General features: G+C 39.9%; 1 protein-coding gene across 2 annotated transcripts; it reads right to left on the reverse strand.

Annotated features, from left to right (window-relative positions):
- Positions 1-868: 868 nt before the first annotated feature.
- On the reverse strand, positions 869-12,384 carry cbsa (cystathionine beta-synthase a). 2 transcript variants are annotated; one of them, XM_044187105.1, is made up of 16 exons: positions 12,092-12,289; positions 8,393-8,693; positions 8,105-8,211; positions 7,695-7,829; positions 7,484-7,563; positions 6,866-6,976; positions 6,549-6,753; positions 6,283-6,374; positions 5,928-6,053; positions 5,751-5,835; positions 5,529-5,634; positions 4,880-4,957; positions 4,654-4,788; positions 4,360-4,468; positions 3,492-3,576; positions 869-1,682 (listed from the first exon to the last, which is right to left on the reverse strand). In XM_044187105.1, the coding sequence occupies exons 2-16, from the start codon at positions 8,683-8,685 to the stop codon at positions 1,549-1,551; spliced, it is 1,881 nt and encodes a 626-aa protein (XP_044043040.1). In that variant the 5' UTR covers positions 8,686-8,693; positions 12,092-12,289; the 3' UTR covers positions 869-1,548. The 2 variants fall into 2 exon arrangements, with proteins under 2 accessions (XP_044043040.1, XP_044043041.1); XM_044187106.1 differs by lacking the exon at positions 6,866-6,976 and having other exon boundaries at positions 12,092-12,384.
- Positions 12,385-12,416: the final 32 nt, after the last annotated feature.

Consider the following 12,416-nt stretch of genomic DNA (forward strand, 5'->3'; position numbering starts at 1 on the left):
TGCGCCACAACCCACATGGCAGACACAAACACAGCGCGTTAATGACTGTTAATATTTTCGTTCACATACTATTGTAGAAACTAGGAAAAATGACAGACGAAGCTATTAGTCATTCTGCTGTTAATTAACGGTGTTATATATAAATATGAATTCATTAATAATCGAATATCATTAATATTAAAACTTAATTATACAATTATATTATCAAAATGTATCAAATTATTTGTCAGGTTGTGTTTAGGTAGACTATGTAAATGTGTACACCGTGCAGATTTCTCTATGATGATATACCCAGTTTGTTTTATTGTTATTTGAATGACTTGTTGGAGTATAGTGAGGGAATATATGTCAGTGTAATTTTGGGGAACATTGTTGAATATTTTGTGTGATTTCATTCCTGTATATTTGACCTCTGTGAATTTTGCTGTCTTCCTTTGTGGCTTCTTTACACATGTGACAAATGAAAAGGAAGTGGAGTTTGTGTTTTTGAAGTATTAAAAAAATAAAGTGGATGGCAGAGCAACACGGTTGTTTTACCGTTGGCGTTGCCACCGAGCCGACTCAACGCGTAAGACAGTCTCGTGTCGTCCCTATGATGTGGTTATTGATATAAGAAAGTTTTGGATAAAGATGAGAACAATGCAGACTAAAGATCGTCACTACCACGTCCCTTTATATTTTTATGTATTTTATATTTCCAACATACGTCTACATAAAATAGTACTTGGTACAATTTTAGTGCAAACTCTTTAAAGTATAAGTGAATTTTAAACCTAATTAGCTGTAGGCAAATTTTATCTTGAACAGATCTAATATTGTATCTTGTTGCTCTTCAGCACCGAGGGTAAGATAGGGACTAGGAAAACAGTTACAGACTTCCTAAACTTTATTTAATCATACATGTTCATTAAGGAAAAATGATTTAATACAAAACATTTCTCTCAGACACAGCTAAGATTAAATAATCAAGACAACTTTACAGTTACATCACAGGCACCTTGTTGAAAGAGCAGAGGGAAAGAACACCACAATTGTTTTAAGAAATGTGATTATACAGAGAAAAAGCAGCACATAATGAGCAGCACTGGAAAAAATAATATGCTTATATACAGCAACCCTCTACTTGTCTAATCTTTATAAATGAGATGAATGTGGTGTGTATACTATTCTGTCTTATTTCTGATGTTTGATAACAAGGCCACAGTCAAACAATCATGTACTTTTTAGACAACTAAAAACAGCAACAGAGGCCTCTTCAAGACTCTGATACAAAACAAAACACTTTCTACAAGTTATAAACTTACAAAAGATTTGCTTTGAGCAGTATAAGCAAATATAATAAGTAATAATCAACTGCTTCAAATAATAAGGAACCCTATCACAATTTGAGGGGCAGAAAATAATTTGCTTATTATACCTCAAGACTCAAATTCAAACAAATTTTTTTTTGGTGGAAAAAAGGAGCTACCCTTAATCAAAAACTTATTATTATTCTTTGAGACGTGTCTACTAAACTTTGTTATGTTAGTGTAAAGAAATGTACAAGTTTTAGTTCAGCTCGTCGGTGGACTCTGACATGGATCGCTCTCTCCTTTCCCGGCCTGTGACGAAGTTGAGCAGGTCCACAGCTGTCACCACCCCGAAAACCATCTGCTTCAGACTCGGAGAGCCGTCCGTCAAGTCTGGTGGAAGAACAGTATGGAAGAGAGAGTGATGAAAAGAATAGAGGTCTTTTGCAAACAATGACTGCCCTGCTTGAGGAGTTGTCACCCTACATGACTTTATGTTGAATGAAACAATCCTGGTAAAAAAGTGGTTGGTTTGATGAAGGCAGTGCGGCGTGCAACAAACAGCATGAGTCTACAGCCTTTAGGCCTCTGGAAATAGTCTATTTAAAACTACAATCAAATTCTGAACAAAAAAACAAAAACAAAAAAAGAGCAGCAGCTTCAATTACTTTTTGGCCACTTGGGGGCAGTGGAACAAGCTGTAAACCCAACATTATTTTATTATCACCATTTGTTGATATGTGGAACGTTTCAGTTGCCTATTTACACATCCAGCAGAAACAGAGCGACACTAGTATTCATTTGGAGTCGTGTTTCTGTCTGTCTGAAGAATGTAAGTCCAATATTCACTCTTTCAGCTCTGTTTTGGTGTCCAACAATTAAAACAGAGCGGTGAGTATGAACCAAATATTAAAGCTGCAAAAAGGACAAAAACAAAACCGCGAGCTGAAAGATGCTAAAAAGGTCTGTAGAGTTCAGAGGACCGAGAGTCGGAAGATCAGTCTTTGTTGGTTTGTCACTAAGAGTGACCCCTTTCACATTACACAGTCATTTGGTTTATTGTTAATATAAAAATGTTAATTAGTGCAGTTTTAAGTTGATTGGAGTTGTGCGTGTTCTCAGTATGCTTTAAAACAATTCTTTTTTCACTTGATATATTCAACATCATCTGGGAGAAGACAACATGTGAATGTGTAAAGAAATTGTGCCAGACTGGTGCAGTTAGCCTCACACTCTTCTCGCACTGCATGAAAAATAAACCATGTGACAAGCTACATGCTGAGATAAGCTGGTCATAGTTACCTGAATGAAGACAGTCAAATTAAAAATCAGCACATCATCACTTGAGTCTGGGCCAATGTGAATCAGTAGCAAATACTTCAAATTATCCATACATTGTCAAAGCCACATTTTGCCATCTTCTGTCTGGTTTAAGTTTATGCCATACTCTTCTTGTGCAGTGTGGACAAGATCAAACTTGGCCAGTGGGTTAATAACGTGTATACAAGCAATATTTAAAGGTCAGTCTGTGCCCAGCTTTGATCTGACACTCCTCCCCTGGCACCTAACGGGTTATTTTAACACAGCTGCTGAAGAGGAGAGGAAATTATTATAAATCCTGCAGAATGAGAATCAACTCAGTAAACTCAATAAACAATAAAAGCAACACCCTATTATTAAACCCTTCCTCAGCTTGGATGCTGTTTATATGATGTATATCTTCATTATGTAACAGTTTTCTCCATGTAACCATGACCTTGTACTTCAACACAACAGGGTTGTCCAAAACCAACTTCTCTTTGGGATGCTCGCTCTGCAGCTGGACTTTGACACTCACGTATCAGAGACGAATGATCAGCGGCAAGTCGACCCCACTGAGTTAGACCAGTATTATCATAAAAATGCGGGTGCGGCAGAGTCCCGGGTTCACATTTGAACTGCAGCAGTCAATATTGTCCTAGAGAAAGACATTGACCCTGCACATACAAACACAGTCTAATTTGCTTGGGATAAAGACGTGACTGATTTTCATATGTGAACATGTGCCACAGAGCACTGCTGTCTGCAACACAAAGTTATACATTTTGTACACACAAAGCTTATGAGATTTTTGACCTCAAGAAAGATGGACTGGGAGCTCAGGCTAAAGACAGCATGTAAATGAAGGAAGTGTGTGTATATTTGTAACAATGTTGTACTTACATTGGATCTGTTCATGTACCACCAGGGCAAAGTGGTCAATCTCCAGAATGCGGGATAGCTTTCCCAAATTATCAGTCAGACGGATCTAAGAATGACAATACGACAATGATTTTAGGTCAATAAATAAAACAATCAATATTAATATTAAATTGATATCAACTTATGCACAAGTGGGACACAATGTATCAGATGCCAAACATTTTATTCTGGTACTTTCACTGACAGGAAATCTTTGCACAGGGGAAGTGATACAGTGAGAGACTGGTAACAAGCAGCAAGTCAGTACTCTGTTTGTCCATCCAGAGACAGGTAGACTAACTACAGTAATTAGTGCTCTAGCTAGTAGCAAATTGTTTTTTTAAGTCCACAAAGTCATAAAACAGTTTTCTTTCACTACCATATGGTGGTGCTATAGCAACAAGTTACTGTGTGCAGCTCCACACATGCCTTGTTACAGAAATTTATTTATATATTCATATACAACTAAAACTATTTCATAAAGATGATTTTTGAGTGATCGTTGCTTGGCTGGATAAAATTACAGCCATCTGATTTTACAATCCGCTTTGGACCAACTCCAGTCAAAACATCACAACTGGACCTTGTCTTGTTTCACACCCTGACTTGCTAAAATTCCTCTAGTCAAGCCGATTTACAGCCTTTTCACCTGGAGAGCCTCCCCTGAACTGGTTTGCCTCATTGGCTGCTTCTGTCAGCCAATCAGAATTAAGAATGTAGTCTTCAAATTAATTTAACAAAGTCAACCTATAACCTAGAACTTATCTAGGAAAGATCCCAAGGGCATCACTTTCACATATTTCCTTGAATAGAAGAGCCACGAACAGAGATGTTTAAGTTAGTGTCTGACCTGTTTGAACTGCTTGTAGAGCACTTTGCTGACCGGGTCTGACAGCTTGATCTTCCCTGCCAGAATAGAGGCCAACATGTTCCCTAAAGTCACCATGCCCAGGATTAACCTGTACAAACACACACACACACACACACACATACACACACAGAGGTTGAAGTCAAAGCCTTTGCAGAGCACAACAAGGTGCTGAGTGGTACTGCAATAAAACACAACGGACCAAAAAGGATCTAGACATGCAGTATTTCAGCATGACAGTTAGCTAGTTTGTCTTTTCTCTTTCAGGACACTCACCCAGCCTCATCCACCACGGGCGCCTGGTCGAAGCCATTCTCCTTGAGGATTTTAATGGTCTTCTGACAAGTGACGGTAGGCAGGACAGTGAGGGGGGCTGACAGGTTTAAACACTGCAGCTTCAGGTTCCACCACCTGACAGACAGAGAGAAATGAGAGGGTGTTACACAACCACACATGGAGGAGATTTGCACAAGAGGAGGATATACCCTTTAATTACACATACCATGGTTTTTTCACCATGAGGTCCTCCTCCCTCAGGAAGCCCTTCTGGACCATCCACTTGTCATTCAGGAATTTGGACCTTGAGGGGGGGAAAAAAAGAACATATGCTTGGTGTGACCTCCAACACTGTATTGCGGTCTGTTTTCTGGTGCCATTTGGGCAGCAATTACCCTGTTCACCAAAGTGGGTTTCAAACCACACAGTAAGCACACACCAGTGCACCATTTTTTGAGAAGCTCTGTGTAATTGTTCCATCTAACTTTTCACCACAGCATATTATGCTGATCAAATTACCTTGATTTGCCACAAAGGGGAACTAGAAGAGGCAAAACATTTTTTTTTTTAAACGGACAAACAAGAAACTTTTCCCAGTATAGAGCTATGTGTTCTATACAAAGCATGCAAGACCATGAAAATCCAACCAATCAAAAGTTCCCACAATTTCAATTTCTGATAAGCACTTTTCAGCCCAATGATTTTTTGAGCAATCAACATAATTTGTGGTACACATTAATGGGAAAACATCAAGACTTGTTTAGTTTGTGCTGGTCTTTCTGCCCCCTAGTTGTCCAGTAAAACCCTACTTGAAACTGAAGTTCATTATTCAAAGTGTTTGACATTACAGAAATAGACTGTCTGGTTATTCTCACATGTAGTTGCGGATGGAGTCTGGCAGGATGACCACACAGCGCTGGCCCTCCTTTAGCTCTTTGGCAACATTTACTGCTGCTGCCATGGCTGTCCCAGAGCTGCCGCCTGTCACAGAAAAGAGCAAAAGGCGAGCTGACTTTAACTCACGCATTAAGAATGTCGGACTTTATACCTTCACTCAGACATCTGCCGTTTGTGTTAGCGGGAACCTGAGCACTTACCGCACAGCAGGCCCTCCTCTCTGATCAGCATGCGAGACATGTTGAAGGACTCTTCATCGTCTGACTTGTACCAGGTATCAACCACCTGAAAATATAAAGACACATTACATTAAGTGGTTGTGATTCAGGCAGAAATAAGAAAAAGCGAGGTGAGGAAAAAGGGTCCCTGGAACTCACCGATCTGTCGAGCACGGTGGGGATGAAGTCGTACCCGATACCCTCCACCTCGTACTGGGTCTTATCAGTCTTGTTAAGCTCCTCAGGCTCAGCCAGGATAGAGCCTTCTGGGTCAACACCAACAATCTGCACACAACACACACCATAAACAACGTGTAGCTTAGCAGACAATTATTCAGAATCAGAAATACTTTATTGATCCCCGAGGGGAATAGAAGTTCTGGCTTTCAGCCACGGCTGGAATAAGTGTGAAAATAATTAGGATAGCTTCACAACTTGGAAACGTAAGAATCAGAAATATGATTTTAAAAAACAGTGACCTGTCCTATTTGACTTCAGGACAGAGACAACTTACTTTGATGTTGGGGCATCTTTCCTTCAGTTTGCGGGCGATGCCTGTGATTGTGCCCCCTGTGCCTGCTCCTGCCACCAGCATGTCCAGTTTACCTGTTACGGGGAGATGAGTTACAGGTCAGAGATATGATAGAAGAGTCCACATTTCAGTTGTGTCACAACTGGACTTGTATTCACAAAAGTGAATTAGACTTCTGATGGGAGTTGCATACAAAATAAAAGCTAATGTCAAAAGGACTTTAGTGTTGTGGGAAAAGATCTTCGTACCATCACACTGCTCCAGGATCTCCTCAGCTGTGGTGTCGTAGTGAGCCAGAGGATTGCTCGGGTTACGGTACTGGTCCAGGATGTGAGAGTTGGGGATCTCGTTTTTAAGGCGCCAGGCTACGCCCACATGAGACTCTGGCGAATCGAAGCGAGCACTGGTGGGTGTACGGACAATCTCGGCTCCAAGAGCTCTCAAGACATCCACCTGCGTAAAAAAAACCCCAGAAGATCAGAGGAAATGTTTACCACATACCACATACTTTACTAATATTTAAATATTTCTAGTAAAATACATATCTTTCTTTTTCACATCTTACTTCAAACCCTGCTTTTTTTGCCTGCATAGGAGTGTCAGTGTGGATCTTTTGTGGCAGGAATGTTTGCACAGGAATTGGACAGGACTCTCCATTTCCATCATGAACAAAAGGCTTTTAATGAACAGAAGCATTTAAGAGGCGTGGTAAACTTTCACTAAAATATAAGACGGTTCTAGCGTTTTAATAGTCAGCTGGCATACCTGGAATGCAATGGGTTAAAATAAACAAATTATTAGAGCATAGGAGGAAACAGGTGCACTTCTCCTGCACTGAATTTCAGTTGCATGCTCTGCCTCCAAACAAACAGACAACAACAAAATGTAATTTCTTTATTTACAAACAAATTCATTTCTGTGAATTTAATTTTCAGCTAATGGACTGAAAAAACTACTAATATGTTTCACTATGAAGTGACTCTCAAATCCCACCTTTTTCACAGAATTTGTTTAGGGGACCACACCACACAAAACACACACTACAAACAAAAAAATCAGATATTGTAGTAGGGACTTGGTTACACTACAAACAAAAAAATCAGTAGGGACTTGGTTGGCTATAAAAGAATGCAAGTGTGGGTCATGGGACAGAGTGATAGGTTCAATATGACAGAGAACATACCTTCTCCATGCTCATTTTCTCAGGCATGACTATGATGCAGCGGTAGCCTTTCACAGCTGCAGCCAGGGCCAATCCAATACCTAAAAACAGAAAAAAACACACAAAAGTTTTACAACACTGTTGCTTTCAACTAATTGACATACCATTAATGCCTTTAAATAGCCCATGGCAACATATGCATGAATGAGCACAAACACATGCTGTTAATTACCAGTGTTTCCAGAGGTGGGCTCTATAATCGTGTCTCCAGGCTTGAGGATCCCAGCTCTCTCAGCGTCCTCCACCATGCGCAGGCTGATCCTGTCCTTCACACTGCCGCCAGCATTGAAGAACTCACACTTGGCCACTACAAATACACAACAGAAAGATTTGTTTTAGGGTTACATTAAAAGCCATTTTGATAAGACCTGATTCAGAAAGCTGAAATGATGCAGTCGACCCTGAACCGCCTTAATTTGTTCCATTCATGATCTCAGTAAAAATAAAACAAATTCTGAACTGTAATACAACACATAACACCAGTCGCATGTTTACGTTGTGTCAATGAGTAACACATAATCAACAGTCACACCTTCTGTCTGTTCTGAGAATGTGTCTTGGCTTGAGTGCTCGGTGACTCACGTATTTCACATTTAAGTCCAAACACTTTAGGGATCTTGTTGATGCGCACCAAGGGAGTGTCACCGATCCTGTGCAGGATGTTTGGAAGAATGGTTGGAGCAACGCTTCTGGGAGGACAAAGTGGGAGAAAACAATGTTTCAGCAAAGAGAAACACATTCAAAGACACCATGTCTATGTGCAAAGATAAACTACAAAGAAAAATCTCCATCTAACTCAAATTGTTTTATCCTGCTACTATTCAATTGTTTCACATGTAGGAGCGGTGGGAATTTGAACACCAGACTGACCTTGGAACTTGTGCATGAGGGGAGTCGGCTTTCGAGGCTCCCAGGCTCCACGTGCAGCGGCTGGGAAGGTCAGGCCGGATCCATTTCCTGTCAGCAGTAGCGTTCTTTGTGTTGATCTGAATGGTTCTGTTCGCATCTTCAGTGTCCACGGCGGGCAGCTTTTCAACCCCGTTCTGTGGGAACGAACCCTCCCGGAGTTTAGCTTCTCCATTGGTGTGGTTGAGCAGCTTGGCAGCGTGAGGGCACACGGAGGCCTTGACCGTGGTCTCTTTGGATGAGGGAACTGATGGCATGGTTTACCCTGGACGAAACAGAGGCAACAGGGTTATGTAATAATCTGTGACATTTTAATTATTATTTTTTTTTTTAGATAAACAATGTCATGCTCTGTTTTGCTAGTTTGTCAACAAAATCTGTGACGTCGTCTCTAACCGGTTAATGAACGCTTTGCAGATTTGCCGTCTTTGACACTTGTGGGCTCTTTCATTGGAAACAACCTCAGGTATCCAGGACATGATGCAATTTACATTATCAGAAAAAGAAAATAGTAGGGCTGGGTATCATTTTGCGGCACTGGTGCCAATGCAATACCTAAGTTCTACTAACAATACTTTTGTTAATACCTCAAGAACTGAAAAGTTTGCAGCAACAATAGCCACCATAGGAGAGCACACAAATCAAAGAGTGCCGCCTACAAGAAAATGATTTGTTTAACAGAAAATGTAAATAAGATGTCACTGTATGATCTGAAAGACAAACGATCAAAGCTTACATTACATTTATTTCTAACTACATTGATATGTAACCACATATAAGCAGGACTCAGTGGAAAACAAACACTGAACGACTCTCCTTTCTTCCTTTTACGCTGATTAATCAGCACGGGCAAATAAAGCTTCATCACGCTTAGCGAGGAGCTTTGGCTGCACACACTGCTGTCTGCCCCCCCACCCTTTCAGTCCTGCACATATACATTACTTAACATTTTAACAGAGTCACGATGAGCACACACATTAGTCAAATACATTCTGCTTTCATAAGCGCGAGCTGCGAAAACAGAACTAAGGGAAACAGAGTAGGGGAAAGGCCTGGATCAAACTGGCTGATCAAGCTTTTGCTAATATTGCATCATTCATTCACTGTAGAAAAAAAGAACAACACGTATAAAGAAATGAGTTGTAATTGTGTTTTAGAAGAATCACAGAAAAGACAGAAGTATGCTGAGTCATGTTTCCAGATTTAAGATTAAATACTTTTTACTGCTTAAGATAAATTTGCAGACATGTACTTGTATACATCCACCTTAGATTATCTTTGTGTTTGTGAATGTAAACCGAAAAAGGACTCAATGATTGGTCGTTACCAGTTATAAAATGCTGTAAAAGTCACAAATATATAACTAAATGTTAACCATGATCCTAAACTGGAGTTCAGTTTAAATATTACCAGTCTGAGTTTTCTCGCATTTTAATGACCAAACGAGCAATCAATTAACTGACAATTTCCAGATTAATCGCTAATGAAAATTAGCATTAGTTCCAGCCCTTTTAGATGACAATATTAGATATGAGACTACTAAAATTCTAAAGCACTACTCACAAAGAACCAGATGTCTCCCAGTCCTTTAGCCCCTATACATTTGACACAAATCTTTGCTCAACTTATTAATACATCCATTAGGTTTCTCCACTGCAAATGGCAGCAGGTGAACCTTCACTAATACACAGTGCACACACCGAGGCAGCTGTTAAAACTGGGGCCCCTCTTTGGCTCCACCAAGAGCTCAGATGATTTCCACAAACAGTGAACCAACTACATCCTCTTAAGCTAACAACTCTGCATTGGAGAGAAAACTGCCTCGAGATTTGCTGCTTTAGAGTTAGTGACACGTTGGTAAATAAAGTGTTCGGTAAACTATGACTCCTCCTAAGAAAATCAATCACTACAAACAGAAAATGAGAATAAATGGATACTTTTTTCCTTGCTTAACTTTAATCAGTTAATGAGGGAGTTTTACTATTAAAGTGGTAACCCACCTGATCACTATCTATTCTCAAAATGAAACCAATCTTGTGTTGACCCTCCTTTCACCCTCCTTTCCTGCCCACATTTAAATTCAGTTCTTTATATCAGATCTCTGCAGCCACTACTTGTCATGCTGTTAATTAAGGTTACACTGGCAACAACTGCTGTGGTAAATGTGGGAAAGAGTAGTACGTGGTATGTAGTGGCCTTACAGGTTCAACAGGGGCAATCTGATCCTCTTGGAGAGCATATGTGGCACTGAGCCCAGGCTGCATGGCAGAAAAGACTTGCAAGAGGATTTAATAAAGAGAAACTTCAATTTTTGTTTAATAAGCCACACTAATGCCAAGAATCAAATCCTCAAGTACCTACCAGACTGAAGAAATACAGAGCAAAAATCACCTGATCTGAGCCTGGCAACATCAAACCCAATCTCATGAAAAATCCCTGTAATATTCTTACTTTATTAGACTTGGTTATCTGCTTAAGTTATGGCATTTCAATCTCCTTTGGTATGTTTAGTACTAGTACAGTAGTATTACTGTGTAGTAGCCCTTTATGATTTTGGCTATTTAAAAATGGCCGGAGTGTTGGTCAGATTATTGCTCTGCCAGCAACAAAATGAAACCGAAGTATCAGCTGGTCAACAGCACAAGAAGAGCAGACTATAGATATTCACTCAGCCATAACAAATGGTAGGCCAAATATGAAAAGCAGGTATGCTCCGAGTAGAAACACAATGTAAAACTGCAGGCATGTGCAGCTGAAAACTACCATATGGTCAGGAGGCCCTTTTAGTTTATATGCAAGTAACCATGTATGACCATGTATGATTAAATGCTGTGCAGCTGTCTGGAAAAGAATGAATAATGACAAAGATAGGAGATACTATGCTGCTTTTCTTGGTCTTACAATGTAGTAAATTGAATATTCTTTGGGTTTTGCACTCCTGATTGGACAAAACAAGTGTCCTAGGATACTGTGATGGGCATTTTTCAGTGTTTTCTGATGTTTTATAGACTAAGTCATTAATTGATTAATGTGAAAATATTTCGCAGATAGTCAGCAATGAAAACAATCGACAGTGACAGCCCTAAATGCACAATAATCAAATATGAATATTTGCTGGTTCTCTTAATTTTCTACGATAACAAGCTAAATATATTTGGATTTGGACTGTCGATCAGTCAAAACAAGTAAGTTATATTTGTCAACTTGGGCTTTTGGGAAATTGTGAGGGGCATTTGTCACATTTGTCTGACATTAAACCAAGCGATTAATCGCTTAATCGATAAAAAAGTAGCTAAACTTAAAAAGCAAAGAATTGGCAGATTAAAACAAAGCAATAACTATAAAGCCAAAGTAAACACGATTCAGCACTGACTGAATTAATAGTAAAAATAAAAAATATAATTGTAACCGTAAGACTTAACGGGGAATAATTACATACAAATAAGATATATTGCATGGAGACATAAACCAAACCAAAGTAGCTAGTAAACAGTAAAACAAATGTGTGAACTACGCAGTTAATGTTACATTGCATCAGAAAATGCGTCAACGAAGCGGCTTTCAGTCACCAAATGTAAAAACAAAAAAACCCCACGTGTTTTAATGTATTAATTTTAAATTTATTTCGGCTTATGTTTCCCCTACTCGTCAATTCCCACTCACCTGATGAGTTAAATGTCCCCAAAAACGTGTAGAATAAAACACAGACGACCCTGACGTGCACGCGAGCCGAGACCGGAGGGAGCGACTTCCGACAAAGACGACGGTTTTCGTGATGACTGACGAAGCACGTGGACCAAACGCGGAGTACGTGGGCAAAGTTAGGGCTCTCTCCGATTGGCTGCGGCGGGGGCGTCTGTTTGGTGTGCTCCTCACCAGTCAGAGCACAGATTTCTCAATATGGGTTTGGGAAAACGCCGTGTAAAAGTTGTCCGCGCCACCTGTTTACCTTTTATTGACTAAACACGCACTGCACGCAAGTGACATC

This window comes from Siniperca chuatsi, linkage group LG24, assembly GCF_020085105.1.
Source record: "Siniperca chuatsi isolate FFG_IHB_CAS linkage group LG24, ASM2008510v1, whole genome shotgun sequence".
In the NCBI taxonomy this organism is placed as follows: domain Eukaryota; kingdom Metazoa; phylum Chordata; class Actinopteri; order Centrarchiformes; family Sinipercidae; genus Siniperca; species Siniperca chuatsi.

What these genes read in the sequence shown, in the direction of transcription:
- cbsa (XM_044187105.1), bottom strand. Translation starts at nt 8,685, where the DNA reads ATGCCATCAGTTCCCTCATCCAAAGAGACCACGGTCAAGGCCTCCGTG. An exon ending in CTCATGGTGAAAAAACCATG is followed by an intron (nt 4,789 to 4,879) that starts GTATGTGTAATT and finishes TCTGTCTGTCAG; the next exon opens with GTGGTGGAACCTGAAGCTGC. An exon ending in TCTACAAGCAGTTCAAACAG is followed by an intron (nt 3,577 to 4,359) that starts GTCAGACACTAA and finishes TGTCATTCTTAG; the next exon opens with ATCCGTCTGACTGATAATTT.